The sequence below is a fragment of the Chelon labrosus genome (assembly GCF_963514085.1).
Source record: "Chelon labrosus genome assembly, chromosome: 13".
NCBI lineage: Eukaryota > Metazoa > Chordata > Actinopteri > Mugiliformes > Mugilidae > Chelon > Chelon labrosus.
The window spans coordinates 21865954-21881690 of NC_140346.1; the positions used below are offsets into that span (position 1 = coordinate 21865954).

At 39.1% G+C, this 15737-nt stretch overlaps 2 protein-coding genes across 2 annotated transcripts; both read right to left on the reverse strand.

Moving 5' to 3' along the window:
- Window positions 1-4275: 4275 nt before the first annotated feature.
- LOC311498113 (dehydrogenase/reductase SDR family member 11-like) lies at window positions 4276-8591 on the reverse strand. The gene is made up of 7 exons (XM_084558556.1): window positions 8378-8591; window positions 6537-6746; window positions 6350-6444; window positions 4984-5113; window positions 4731-4823; window positions 4579-4644; window positions 4276-4467 (listed from the first exon to the last, which is right to left on the reverse strand). Exons 1-7 carry the CDS (start codon window positions 8507-8509, stop codon window positions 4426-4428), a joined length of 768 nt encoding a protein of 255 aa, XP_084414682.1. The 5' UTR covers window positions 8510-8591; the 3' UTR covers window positions 4276-4425.
- A 3846-nt stretch (window positions 8592-12437) lies between these two features.
- On the reverse strand, window positions 12438-15187 carry LOC311497853 (RIMS-binding protein 2; the record flags this gene model as incomplete). Its single annotated transcript, XM_084558217.1, has 5 exons — window positions 12438-13799; window positions 13895-13966; window positions 14054-14175; window positions 14483-14639; window positions 14966-15187. The coding sequence occupies 5 exons, from the start codon at window positions 15185-15187 to the stop codon at window positions 13734-13736; spliced, it is 639 nt and encodes a 212-aa protein (XP_084414343.1). The 3' UTR covers window positions 12438-13733.
- Between the last annotated feature and the right edge of the window lie 550 nt (window positions 15188-15737).

Below are 15737 nucleotides of genomic sequence, written 5' to 3' on the forward strand. Positions count from 1 at the left end.
GCGATGTGGTGGAGGCGCAGATTTAAGATATAAATAACGCAATCTTAGTTGGCTAGGCTCGCTTCTTTTTATGTTACACAAAAATATTTACAGTTTAGTCTTTTCTGGTTCAGCACTAAATCACAAAATCAACAAAAATCATATATTATTGTAATATGAGAATCATGTTTGTGACTTTATCTTGCATGTCAGTAATAAAGTTTCTGAATGATTATGAATGTATGCGACAATGCCTCAATTTATGTCCTGTCATAATGTGAACACAAGCTAATATTATTAAATTAAAATAGAAAAGAATATTTTATATATTTTCTGGGAATTAAAACTCATTTGTTTTCTTTCTTTGGAAGATTTAACAATGTTTTCCTGTGTCTTTAATAAGCTAGGTCAAGCTAACTGGCTGCTAACATTAGTGTCACATCAGAGTAGCAGAGCGTAGCTATCATCTCGTAAAATTCTTAGCAAGAAAGTTAATTTGTACATCCAACAATGTCAAGCTGTTTCTTCAAACTTTGTAAACGCCTAAAATGATATAAATTTGGATAAAATAGGTTCATATCATGAGGAGAAAGCGAGAGCTAGCTAGCCGTTTCCCTGTTTCTTTGATAAGCTAAGTTAAGCTACCTGGCTGCTAATGTTAGCTTCATATTTAAAGTGGTAGCAATCTTCTCATTTAACTCTTGTCAAGAAAGTGAATGTGTCAAACTATCCGGTACAACTTCTTAGATATATGAAATTAAATGAAACTGTTGATATCGTGAGCAAAGAAAGAGCTAACTACATACAGCTAGCTACCTCTGTTACTAACAAGCCATTAAAATCTATTTCAGTTGTTTACATTTTGACACATTGTGTGACTTTTAGAAGTCTCACAAGGCATATTATTATATTACATTTGGACAACAAAAAGAAAGCTGTGTGTTTCTTTAACAAGCTAGTTTAATGTAAGCTAATGTAAGCTTCATGTTTAGCATAAGGAAAGAGGTAGAATGCTAAGGATTGAAAATAAACACTAAACAAAGGGTAAAGATGAGGCTTATGGATTAAACTGTAGCTATCTTCTTATTTAACTCTTGACAAGAAAGTTTAAATGTCAAATAAATCTTTCAAACTATGTAGATATCTGAAATTATATAAATGGCTATATTACACCAATATCAAAAGCACAGAAATACCTAGTTTGTTAGCTAGCTAGCTACTTTTCTAACCAGCAAATGAAAATCTAAATTATATCATAAAAATAATTTTGTGTGCACATTATCTCAGCTTAAAATGTTTAATCAAACTTAAAGAAGTGGAAATCTAAGATTCAGAGGCTTAAAGCTAACCTGCTTAACCTGATTCATTTTTATTTTTTTGTGAACCATTCTTTCCATACTGCAGCCAGACAGCATGCCAAGAAAATGTTGAGTTTACGCACTGTGCTCTTTTGTTCAATGGAACTGAGGACTTAGGTCTCATAGCTGCCTCCCCTGTGTGTGGTTTAAGAAGGGGTCACATTCTCCACACCGATTAGGTGCTCATTACTTTCACCTTCTACCAATGAGGGTTGTAACACCCGGTGCAAAGGTTCAAATCCTCACGGTCAGCTGACCCTCACATGCTGGCATAAGAGGACTTTATCTGGATGAGTTTGGGAGTTGAATATGTCCAAATAAGATCTCTATCACATCTGACATATCTAAAACACACTTTGGTATGTTGAGGAAAGATTTTCAGATAAATTGCACCACACCCGTAATTCTTGGAGAGAAAAAAAAAAAATGAACAATGCAGACTTTCATGCCACAGCTCAAGTTCCCAGATTTTTTGGAAGACACCCAAATATTCAAAGAAGCTTGGCTTTCAGACACAATAATTAGCTGAAGTGGCAGGCCGACTAACACAGTTGGGCGTGTGATAAAACCATTTCTCACAGTGGGGGAAGAAAAAGTGCAAGGAATTTTCCATTTTATCCTGAAGCTCATGACCTTTTAAAATACTTCTTGTGTTCATGCTTGTGCTTAAATCTATATTAAGTTCATTTACTCATCACCTGCACACAGATTAACATTACAGGTTGTTTCTTCTAATACTGACTATGATGCTATATGCAAAACATATGCCCCAAGTTTTACACATTAACTCGAAACACTGAAAACACGTGTTCAAATGTTTCTTGTTTATTCATTAAGAGGTAAACAAACACTTCTACAAATTTATCTTCTAAATTTGGATAAATAATACCCATATCATGAGCAGAGACAGAGCGCAAGTTAGCTAGTTAGTTAGGTAGCTAGGTTTGTCTCTTGTTGTTAAAATCGGACGTGTTATTTTATGACATTTAGTTCTGCAAGGAGGAATCTGTTTCTTTAAGAAGCTAGGTTAAGCTAACTGGCTGCTAATGTTAGCTTCATAGTTAGCGGTCAAATAACAGTTTTACAAATCTAGCTTCTAGCTTCTATCAAATAAGTAAACAGACACAATCAATATTTATTCTCAAAACTAAGAACAAAAAGATATTTCTTGTTTGGGATCTTCCTGGGAGGTCATGAGAAAAATTTGAAGGTCAATGAGAAGATTAAAAAGATGAAGAACAAGAAAAGGAAAAGGCATATTTCTGCTACACAAAACATCTTTGTCTTCAGACATTCTTGCAGTGTGACGATATTTCTGGTGCTAAATGCTAAGCTTAGTTTCACCGACTAGTTGCTAACAGTAACTGCTTGTTGTTTGGTGATGAGCAGTACATTGGCTTAATGCCCACTGTACAGGGGTCGGGTTAATGGTTCTGACCCGGGCCCGTTTCTGCGGCGACGTCTTTGAACATCTGAGGTAGTGCTGCCTGCTCTGGTCAGGCAGAAAAGCACACAAAAGAATACACAATCTGTGGTAAAGTGGGGGACGTGGTAATGAGAGGACATCACGCTCTGTGGCATCCTATTAGGTGAAGAATCCAATAATCCATTATGTCCACCAACACAGAGGAGAGCGTATTGATTCAGAGGAGCTGACCTGCAGAGGTTAAACTGGTTGATGCTGGAGGTCGTATGTTTCTGCTTACAGCAACTGTGGTTTCTGAAATAAGAAGCAACATGGCAGACAAATAGACAATATTTCCTTGTGGTCATTTTGTGTTTGATTTATGTTGTTTTGTGGTTTTTCTCTCATTAAGGGCATCTTGTGTATCTTTTTGATTATTTTGCGCTGTTTTGCATCTCATCTGTTTTGTGTCTCTTTGTGGTGACCGTGTCTCTTTGAAGTTATATATCTTTGTGACATTTTAAGGTCATGTTCTGTCTTTCTTTAATTATTTTGTGTCTCTCTGTGCACATTTTAATGGCTAATGGTCATTTTGAGGTCATCATCTGTCTCTCCATAGTTATTGTGCATGCCTTTGTTGATGTTTCATGCATGTTTGTGGTCATTTTGTGGTTATTTTGTCTCCCCGCTAGTCACTTTTTACCATGCTTGGCATCTTAATTTTGTGCTAGCATGCCAACATTTGCAAAATGACATTAAACAAAAGGTTAAGATTAAGCTAATGAGGATTATGGCATTAGTTCAGCATGTACGTATTTAGGTATAAAACAAATTGTGTTTGTAAAGCTATCTAGCCAGATAGTTAGATAATGACAACTTTTATATAGAATATATTGCGGCATATAATTCATTATAATAAAAAACTATGGAGCATGTAAAGTTAGCGTGACCCAGATGGCCACATTACTGAAAAACATGCAGACTGATATAAACTTGAATTACAAGTTTTGAGACTTCATCCTGATGGGAATGTGAATGTAGTCAAACCAAATATGCAAATTATGCTGCTAACATGGCCCAAATGGAAATTCACAGAACAGTTTTTGCATTGAACATGTTCTTTGCATAAATAAATCCGTTACTGTATTAAATACTGGTATAAAATAATTTTTCTTTGTTACATTTTCAGCCTGAAAAGTCTCAATGTAAGGTGCAAGTATGGGAATGTACTATTATATTCCAGAGACATGTAATATTGTGCTTGTGACCTCTAGTGGTCAAACACTTGAGGGTCACTCATCATTCTTTATGAAATGTCATTTCCTGTAACTGTAACTGTGCTATTCTGTTTTTAAAGCTGTTGGAGAATTCAAACATAGAAATAACCAAATACCGGACTTCTGGGCTTTTGATATTTAACAATAGTTTTGGAAAATTTGAAATACTAAATATTATATATATATATATAAAAAAAAGACCTAGAGAAAACATTTTAAAAATTTAAAAAAATAGCAAAGATGAAATGCAGCAGGTTAGATTTTATTGTAAGCTTCATTACAAAATTACAGTACAAATCTTACTAAAAGTTATTCAGATATAGTGTTTGCTTTGTGTGATTTTGCAGTAAACAAATCACAAGAAGGATTTGTCAGTATGGAAATTCAGCCGACACATGGTGAAACTTTAAAACACCTGCTCCACTGGGCGCATCTGAACATCTCCGATCTGAAAGAAAAGTTTTCTCATTACTGGTAAAAAAACACCGCTATTCACAGAGCAAAGTCCGAAAATGTGTGTCACACTGAACAGTGTGAAAATGAGAGAGAAATCAGTTACCTGCACATGTGGAGGAGCACTGAGAACGTACACAACAGCATTTGCAACATCTATCGCTTCCAGAGCCTGTCAGAGAAAAGTGTTTAAAATACATTTTTTTATTCTTGTAAGGATTTCCACAGTTCTCAAGGAATGAAGGAATAATATTTTACCTTAAATCTGTTGTATGAAGCAGCCGCTTTATCTGGATTGTCGCTGTAAAGACGTGGAGCAAATTCAGTCTCCACTACACCAGGAGAAATACACTGCAGAAAGAGGGGAAGAGGAGTAAACCCAGAAATCCGTTAATGGTTAATGATGGTTGAATTAGCTGGTGATGTGGTGTATTAGTATCAAAAGTACAATGCAGTCTGAACGTATGGAGCAGTGTTTTTTTATAAGCAGACAGACGATGTTAAGCCTTACTGTGGCTCGGATATGAGCGTTGGCGTCACGCAGCTCCTGCCTCAGACCCTCGGTCAGGGCCGTCACTGCGTACTTGGTGGCGGTGTAGAAATGTATTTCAGCGTTGGGAACTACACGATGTCCACTCATGCTGCAACAGAGGAAGATTCACAAGCTCAGGCCAAAGCGCTAAACAAACTGTGAACTAATTAGCTGTCAGCGGCTCCATGAAAACCCTATTTATTGTGTTAGCATCCAGCTGTATCGGCAAAAGTACTTTTTATAATAAATTCTGTCATTTTCTGGTTGGCCACTGCCAGCAATTTAAAGATTTCACTTCAGCGTTTTTACTAACGAAATAATTGACAGAGATTAATCAGCCCAAGTCAAGTTCATAAATGTGTGATCAAAGCAAGAAACAAGGATAAACATTTGTGTTGCATATGTTTGCTCACTGGAGGAGCCAATGAAACATCATCAGTCATTAGTGTTGGTAAATCCACTATAACTAACTAAGGCTCTGTTCAGATCTGGTATAAACATGTGTCCTGAGTGATCGGATCACAAATGGCCAGCTCCAAGAACAGATGTGAACATACCCAGGACTCAGTGAGGATGCATTTATACCTAGAACCCACTGAGGACGCATTTGAAACCTTGTTCAAACCTTGCATTAATATTTGACCTGGGCAATCCAATTGCAACTGACCTACTTTATGCACCTACGTTCAGACCTGGTTTTAAGCCAGGCGACAACTTAACAGATTTCTCTTGCACCTTGTTTTTTATTTTTAGTTCTTTGTAGGTTTTATTTAGTTAGTGTTGTTAGTAAGGGAGACTTGCAAAGTAACAATTTCACTTGATGGTCTAAACTGCTGTTTTTATTACATACTAAATATCTTGAATCTTGAATAAAATGCGTCTCCACATGCATCTGGTCTCAGTTTCACGCTCTATATGCAAATAAACTCTGACATCTTTTGGGGCGCAGTAGAATATTTTAACAGCTAGTGTTTTTGAACAGCTGTTGTTGTGTGTTAGTCTTTGGGTAAATGTCATATAATGTGGAACGAGCTGTGAAGTCTCTCTCTCTCTCTCTCTCTCTCTCTTACCGAAAGCACGGACGTTAAGTTATTTATTTACCTGCCTTTAGTGATTTTAGAGACTTGAGGCACAACGCCCAGATTAGAAATAAAACGCAAAATAATTTCACCGCTGCGCTGTTTGAAGCAGTGACAGACAAATCTCCTGTAATAAAGATAGCCGGTGTGAACAAGGTCTACGAGACAATATGAAATTACTTGTAAGAATTCCGGTAATTAAATATTAACTCAACAGAGCCATAAGCTTGAGTGTCAGCGCACATCACCAGTAAATAAACCCACACCTGTTTATGTTTATGATGTGCCCATCATCGACGTTTCTTTCTTTCATCGACTGATATGCTTCACGTGTGCAGATAGACAAGCCAAGAACGTTCACCTGCAAACAGTAAAGAAACATATCTGGTGTCAAAACACTCTGTTACTGGACGGGGAACAAGATTTTGACATATAACGACACTGAGCTCTTACATCCAGCATGTTCTTCCAGCCGCTGGTTTTGCCGTTAAGCAGCACATCTGGGTGAGCCAAGCCAGCGTTGTTGATGCACACGTCCACGCCTTTGTGCTGCGCCTTGATGGCCGAGAACATCGTCAGAATGTCCTCCTCCTTGGTCACGTCGCACTTGAAAGGCACCAGGACACCACTGTGGCCGGCGCTTTGACACTCGGCTGCCAGCTTCTGTAATCACAAGGAAAGAGCTCAAAGTATTAAATTATGAATTATGAATTTGTATGTTTGATTTTCATATTCACAAAATTACAGTAAAATAAGAGTAATTTTAGAAACATCTGCTGACTTCACAGAAACCTAAAAATGAAATTATGATTAAATTATGACCTATCTAGTCCCAATGTGCGGCTTCTTCTTTGAGAGGTTAATGTTTAACTTCATAAAACTGTTATGATGTTAGTGAAGGCGGATTTAGTGTTCAATGTGATCAGCTGCCTTAAAACCCTTTATCATCCATGAAGCAAAATTTGAGTCTGCACAAATATTCAGAACTGTCACATTTTCCATATTATGTTAGATAGTTAAGATAAGATAGGACTTCATTCATACCCATGGGGAAATTAGGGAGAAATTAGCTTGCTAACTAATAGCCTTAATGGCTTCCGGATGCTAATAGTTACTGTTGAAGTGTTTCTCAAGTGCTCGTTGACGTTACTTCTTGGTATCGCTAGATTTCCTGAATAGATTTGATTCCAAGTCACAAGATCTCGATTTGATTCATTATCAGTTTCTTTGGAGATACTTCAGTTTTGTAACCATTTTACTTCAAACTAAAACTAAACTTGCCATTGGTTCCAGTTCCAGAGATTTGTGATATTTCCACAACATTTTACCTCTAGTTTCACATCTTATGGCATTGCTGTTGCATGCAGTTATTCTCATACTTCATACATCCAATCATCTTTCAGGCCTTGGCGGTGCTCTCAGCCTGGATCTCCCTCGCACGTCAACTAACTTTGTTGCGCAATCTCAAAAGATTTGTCCTACGAAACCAATCTCTTGAGACAGCAGCAAGATTTTCTAACAAGACGATGCAAGAAATGGTGTGCATTTAAAAAGGTCTGTCCCAGTATGTTATGAATCGATAGCTGAAGGTAGAACTGACTCAAAAAAATCTATCTTCTTTTAAACCCTGCTCTAGCTGGCATTGTTAGTGACCTTGTGCATTTAAAAGTTAACCGGTGAACAAATGCATATGACTGGTTGATGCATTGGAGGGCAGCTAAACTTGGATATAGTTCCCACTTGAGTGCTTGAAAGTATTTTGTGTACACGACGTCCTATGTCCTCACACAAGTTCCACCTGAAGGCAGCACAAGTCGTTCAGTTAACAACACATATATTGCACGCTTTGTGATCAGAAATACATAGTTTATGCCATTTTTATACCATTATTCATATATATTATTATTTTACAACCATTTTTTATAGTAATGAAATAAAAATATGTCATGGTTCAAGTTCAAGACGAAAACATCCTGTCTTCAAACACAGTTTTTAGAGACATTAGTTAAAGCAACGTTTATCTTATGAACTACAAACAAGTCTGCGACAAACTTCCGGCAGATGAAAGTCACGTGACAGCACCAAAACGTGTCACATGCTCACTCTTGTAAATAAATGACCATGATCATTTTAACACGCTTACATAAACATGACACAGCTTAAAATTATATGTGTTGCAGCAACTAATAGGATAGATAGAAATAATATAAACAGTTAGCTTCTCTGTGAACTCCTCTACTTTGTAATTTACTGTAATTCTGAGAAGTGCTGACAGATAAGTTTTCATGTCAAACCTGTATTTTCTCAACGTCCCTCGCGCAGCCCATCACCTTCATGCCGTACCGGACCAGCTCTTTAGCTATGGCCGCCCCGATCCCCACCGAGGCTCCGGTCACTAGCGCCACTCTGCCCTTCCAGCGGTCCATAACTGCGGGTCACCGGTAACCGGATTCAAACACGAAACCACCGTAGTTACTAAGAGGAGAGCCACCCACCCCCCGAGTTCGAACTGTCAGTTTAACCGTGAACGCAGCACGTCAGAGGCGTTTTATTTTCGCGACGTCAAATGCGTCACTGTGCTGCGTTCAGGGTAGCAGCCAACTGTAGGAAAATGGCATATCGGTTCTGTTTTAGGAGAGAAGTGAAACTACAAAGTCGGAATTAGCCAAACGGCAAAACAAATTCATTTCTGGCTTCACTGCCCATACTAAAAAAACTGTATAAAAGCTACAGAAACAGTCTTAACATTATACCCACCTGCCTACTATTGTGTAGGCCCCCTATTTGAACCCTAAACCTGTCCTGATCCATCTAGACATGATCTCCTGTGGTATCTGGCACAGAGGAGTTAACGGCAAATCCTTAAAGATTCACATGTTGGAACGTGGAATCTCCACGGAACAGACTTTTTTTGTCCAACACATCCCACAGATGCTTGACTGGACTGAGATCTGGTGAATTTGGAGGCCTCAAACTATTCCTGGAACCGAACACCTTCATGGACACTCCTGGCTGGTCTGCAGCTACACAGCTTAATACAAAACAAACTGTGATGTACTGTCTGTTCTGACTCTTTTCTGTCAGAACCAGAATTAACTTATCGAGCAATTTGAGCTACGGTAGCTCGTCTGTTGGATTAGACCATCAGTGGTCCTTGGCCGACCACGACCCTGTTGCTGGTTCACGTCTGTTCCTTTCTTGGACCACTTTTGATAAGTGCTGCAGACCAGTAATGCCCCATAAGAATAAGAATAATAAGAATAAGAAAACCTTTATTTGTCCCACAATGGGGAAATTGCAGTTTGCAACAGCATGCAGAAATGACAGAGATATAATAAATAATAGACATATTGCACAGACTGGTGTTATTACACCATAAGGTCTAATAATATTGCACATATTAGGAGTGCTTGTTGTGGAGCCTAACAGCAGCAGGAAGGAAAGACCTTCTGAATCTTTCCTTCACACATCGAGGGTGAAGCAGTCTGTCAGTGAAGCTGCTCCTCAGCTCCGCCAGGCCACTGTGCAGGGGGTGGGACTCATCGTCCAGCATGGAGGACAGTTCAGCCAGAACTCTCCCGTCATCCACCTCCCCCACCGAGTCCAAGGGGCAGCCCAGGACAGAGCTGGACTTCCTGATGATCTTATCCAGCTTCTTCCTTTACCTCTCTGCGATGCCACTGCCCCAGCAGTTTAGTAGATGCTCTGACCCAGTTGTCTAACCATCATAAATTGGCTCTTGTCAAAGTTGCTCACATCCTTCCACATTTTTCCTGCTTCTAACATCAGCTTTGAGGACTAAGTGTTTGCTCGCTGTTCGTATAACCCATTATCTGACAGGTATAACCAGATAATCAGTGTTATTCATATCATCAGTGATTATGACCAGTCAGTCGTAATGTTATGGGTGATTGGTGTATGCTGCAGAGGCATGTATGAATTTATCTCCTTCTGTTACTGTCTTTGTCTCCCCTCTCTTCTCTCCTTTCCTACCTCCCCCTTTCTTCTGTCTCTCTACCCGACCCACCACCATCTATTGTGATCTGCTCAAGGATTTTTCCTGTTAAAAGTTTTTCCATTCCACCATCACTTTAGTGCTCTGAGCTCTGCAAAGTGCCTTCAGACAAACTACTATTATTGCCTCTGTGTAAATAAAACTTGAAGTGAAGTGAACAGAAGATAAGAGGAAAGATAAATAATTACTCTCACAGTTACAGTAACTCAGAGCTGACTTCTACAGAGCTTCTGTTTTATACCTCATTTATGTGATTTTAATTTGTTTGTTTGGGAAACCACTATTTGAAAGCCAGACAAAATAAAGAACCTTTAAAATTTTATTTAATTTACAAATATTTCTTCTTGGGCGGCACAGTGGAATGGTGGTTAGAGTAGCAAGAAGGTTCCAGGTTTGAATCCAGGTCGACTGGGGCCTTTCTGTGTGGAGTTTGCATGTTCTCCCTGTGTTTGTGTGGGTTCTCTCCAGGTACTCCAGCTTCCTCCCACCGTCCAAAGACATGCTCATTAGGTTCATTGGTGATTCTAAATTGGCTGTAGGTGCAAGTGTGAATGGTTGTCTGTCTCTCTGTGTTAGCCCTGCGTTAGACTGGAGACCTGTCATGGGTGTACCCCGCCTCTCGCCCGATGACAGCTGGGATAGGGTCCAGCCCCACCGCGACCCTTCACAAGACAAGCACTTACACAAGATGAATGAATGAATGAACAAATATTTCATATTTTCCAGACTATAGTTGGATTTTTATCAGCGTCACCTTCTCTTACATCCACTATGTGGCAGCACTGAACAAGTCTGTTCACATGGCCGATAGCAGCCTCTTACTGTACATACAGTGTTGTAAAAGGTGACTAAATACGCACGGACGATTTCTTTCTATCTTTAGGGGTGATGGGGAAGTTTAATCTCTCGCTTTGTGACTCAACAACAAACCCACAGATGTGATATAATGAAGAAGCTTGAGTGCAGAGAAACAGGAATGGAGATAAAGAGTACAACTCATAGATTCAGTTTCCAACACGCTTCATTTTAATGATCCTAATGATGTATATATATATTTATTTAATGAAATAGACTCACAGCGGCCTGCATTCACATCAACTTAACACATTAATTGCCCGTCTGAGATCAGTCATCAAACATAATTCAATCAGTGACCTGGGAGGATAATACCCACTGGTGTCATTAGCTTGTTTCTGGCAACTTGATGCTATCTATATCACTCTAAGCAGTGGAGGAGCTCACTCTGGATATAATCCCATGCTGCACAAGAATAGATGCAGCTTGTGGTGCAACATTGCTAAGATAATCTGCAGGATGCACCGTCATGCTAGCCTGCTGCATCATGAGGATCATTTCATGTGCTCTTGGACTGAAACCACACTAACTACCGTAAAAAGGCAGACGCGCGTAAACATCCGTATGTGCAGCAAATTAAACTTTGTGTCTTTGATTATCTCCCGCCTCACAGCCTGCTCTGAGTTTCTTCTAACAAGGACATCTTTTCTCGGTTTGCGTGCGCCGCCCATCCCCCACTTCCTCTTATTTCTCTTGGTGTGACTCTGAGGTTTTGGGTTGTCTTGACAACAGAGGACACAAGCCTGCCTCTACTTCTATTTGAAAAGTTTCTGTTGTTGCAAGCATATTGCACGTTTGCTGGCGGGATAAGAACGCCGTCACCCCCCTTCCCCCCCCCCCCCACCCACAATAAAACATGCAGGCGTAAATTAGTTCTCAGAAATATATCAAGAAGGCCTTCCTGTCATCTACGCACAAGACGGGGACAGCCGTAAGGCCGCCGCGCTCCCTTTGTTAACGTAAAGACTAAAGAGCTGTCTAGTGTCAGTGAGATCACTCAGTCAATACGTCTGCTGAGAATCTTTGATTCACTTTGATCTCCTCCAATTTGGTTGAGATGATTAACGCACATAAAATATAATTCAGATCAATATCTTCTTCAGAGGCGTTACAAAAGCAGGTGCCATCTCATAAGTGCATGTCCTTAAAAGGGGATGAAGTCGACCTTGGTTGCGGTGGTGAGGTCTGCTTCATGGGTGTAGGCTCTGAATTTGCATGTGTGTGCGCAAATGTGGAAAGTAACAAAGTGCACTTCCTAAAACAAAGTTTAATTCTGAGGCACTTCTTGGTTGTGAAACTACATTTATCTGATGTATTTGTGCTTTACAAACCACAATACTCTGAAATATAATTTACCAAAAGCACCTATAGCTGCTGCAGCTTTATGTGTGCGATACATTAAAAAAAATCTCAGTATTTTACAACAAATAAATCTTATTCTTTAACTAAAAAGACATTAAGTATGTTCCCACAAGTGTGTGTGTGTCTGTGTGTGTGTGTGTGTGTGTGTGTGCATGGGTGTATCACCCTGTGTACTTGCTTGCATGCATGATTTCTGTGTGTGTGTGTGACTGTTAGACTGTTTCCTGTGTTAACCACGTGGCTCAGACAGGGTTAATAAAAGATCACGCTCACTTCTGGGTTTTCTTTCTTCTTTGGAGTCCAAACACTGGTAAGAACCCCTGACAGCAACTGACTCTACTTAACCAAACCATGCTTTTATTATATGTAAATGCACTGAATTGTACTGTTTTACATTATTTTTGTCAAATGTTTGTATTGATCGGTTGTAAAATAATTGTTGTTTCTGTTTAATCTGTGAAAACCTGCCTTTACTTAACCCTTCATTCCTCAGTCGTTGCGGTGGAGCGACCAGAATCTACTGATGTACAGTGTTGTCACCCATAAAGTAGAAAGCACTACTAAACTTCATTACACAGTGTAGTGTTTCCTACTTTATGGATGAGTATACTGTTGGCTGCAGAGGAATGTGACAGAAGAAACCGTCCGGACTATGTGTGACAACCTGCTAATGTCATATAATCTTTGTGTTCATTTATTTCAAAATTATATGAGATTAGTTAAGAAATGTTGTAAAATTTTAACAAATACAAAGCTGTGGTGTGTGGTTAAAGTAACGCAGGTGAGCATCATTTGAATTCAAGAGTTTATTTTCAGTTTCTGACAAACAAAATTAAAACACTAAAAAAAAAAAAAAAAAAAAAAAAGAAGCTGCAGGGACTTGAGCAAGTGTTTCTCACTGCTATATATGAAAGACAACAGTTTTAGAAAATGTATAAACAGGATGTAAGGCATAAAATGGACGTACTATGTTAATACGCTCTGGTCTGCAACACGCTCAGAATAAAAATGTATGATTAAGGCTACAATAATAAATCCATTTCAAGCAGGTATTTTATTCATATTTTGATTTTGTGAATTGGTCTGTTGTTTTTATTTGGATAAAGTAGAAGTTAAAATACAATAATTTGATATATATGTTCTTTTCTGTCTTTCTTTCACATAAACTGTAATTTCTGTTTCATTTCTTTCAATAAAGGAAATATCTGATAAATATATTGAGAACTCATTTCACTTTGTCTATCATTGCTCATTTATTCAGTGCAATCTAAAGAAGATGCAGAGCCATCATTTAATATAAAAATAAAAAATATATGTTTTTTTTGACAAATAAAATGTCATTTTTAAATATCTTTTTATAAAAACTGCTCATTTCTCACTCTGAGTCTTGGCATTTACAAGCATCATAGCATTTTCTTCTACTCCCAGGGTAACGGCTGCAGGAAGTTTGACGGAACCAAACCTCGTCGCCCGTGCAGATCTCCCTAAAATCGAGATAAACGTTAAGCCTGTGTGCAAATGTCAAGAGTAATATCTTAGTATCAATCATGGGGGTTGTGAGTGCAGAGATGACGCTCACATAGTAAAAGCCGTCCTGGTCCATGTCACCTAACACATAGATGATGTCTCCTGATCGGAAGCCGAGTTCAAGCTGCAAGAGAAGCAACGTTTGAGTCACTTTACTTCTAAAAACAGCGGGTTAGTTTTATGCGGTTGATGTGATTGTTGCAGTGCTCACTTCGCTGTCCACGTTAGGTGAGCTCTCCCATGGATCGTAGTCAAATAAGGCGACCATTCGTTGAACAATCACGTTGTCAGGGATGCTGGCCACTTCGCTCATATCGGGCGTTAAGGACATATCTGTGGGTGAAAACGTGCAAACACACCTTCAGCACAACTTTAATGCTGAAATAGAAAATGAATACAGTCTGAGAGAGACTCAAACCTTAAACAAGTACTTGATGAAAGTTTTATTTGCATGTTTTTGGTGATTTTACTTTTATTTATTCTTCTAAACTTCTGAACTCAGTACAAACAGCCTCTCATAGATGATTTCTGAGCAACTTGTTCTGCCTTCTGCTCATCAATATTTGCAGATTACAGACATGTTTTTGTAGTTTTTCTGTGTTTATCTTCTGTATATTACTGTATATTATTTTTGTTATACCTGTGTGGTCGACGGGAAGGAATCCCTGCTGCATGAGGAGATGTTTCAGGTATTCATCATCCACTGGGATTTCAGCCACCATGTTACTTGGCACATAACCAGAGAGACCACCCGACTCGCCGTGATAGAAACCATCAGGGTCTTTGTCCCCAAACACCTGAAAACAAATGCACAAAGTTTATTTTATTGCTTCATTGCAGGTTTGAGGTGACAAAAAAAAGTATGTGTGCGTGTGTGTGTGCGTGTGTGTATCTGCATGTTGCAGTAGCAGCACACTCATTCTGTGAAAAAAGGCGGTAAATCACATCAATCAGTTGGCAACGGTGACAGGAAATAAAGTTCGTATCTTTGTACTCGTACAGGTGGCCTGAATGTAGCACAAACAGGAAATCATGTTCACTCAAATAGGTATTTGAGTGACTAACACACAAGTCACAGAGAAGCACTCAGTCCATAAAGTGTTTGAAGTAACAAGGTTTTTACCTTGATAATCTGGCCTGGTACAAAGGGCAGCTCCTCTGCGGCCGTCTCATAGTTGGGCGACATTGCGGCTGGGTTGTACGGGTAAAGAGCCACAAAGAGTCTGACGGTGGATATGGACACCTGGCTCGCCGTCTCCAGCTCCCATTCTCTCAGGTCCTCCGGAGTAACAGACCTCACTTCGTCGGGGTAAATCAAAACATCCAACTCCAGCCTCGTCTCCATTTACAGCAGAGTGACCGCTCTACTGTCCACCTGGCAGACAGATGGCTGCTGTAGGCAGCAGACCTCTCCTTACCCTCATCCTAATTTGAGGTAACTAAGCTAAGCAGAAGGGAGCAGTAATCCTCTTTGAAGCAAGTGGATGGATTCATTAGTTCAGCATGGCCTGAGCACTGCAGGAATACACTTTGTAATAAGAGTTTTTAAAAAAGGCATTGTTTTAATTCTGAAAGCAACAACTGATTTGTGGAAGATCCAGGAAGTGTTTGTCAAATATTCTGTAGTAGAAATACAATTTTTTTCGAACATAATCAACCTTAATCAAAATATTTCAATATAAAAGTAGAGAGAAACTTTGATGTTCTTAAAAAAATACTTATTTTTAATTAGAAATAAAGAATTCCTCATAGAAAACCAATACTAGAGCTGTAAACTGTGACACCACATTAGAAATATTTTTTTTTTTTGCATTGACTCTGGTCTCAAAGGCCCCACTTATTCAAAGGAATACAATATAACAGAGGAACACCCAAGTAGCACTCCTGGAAACTCG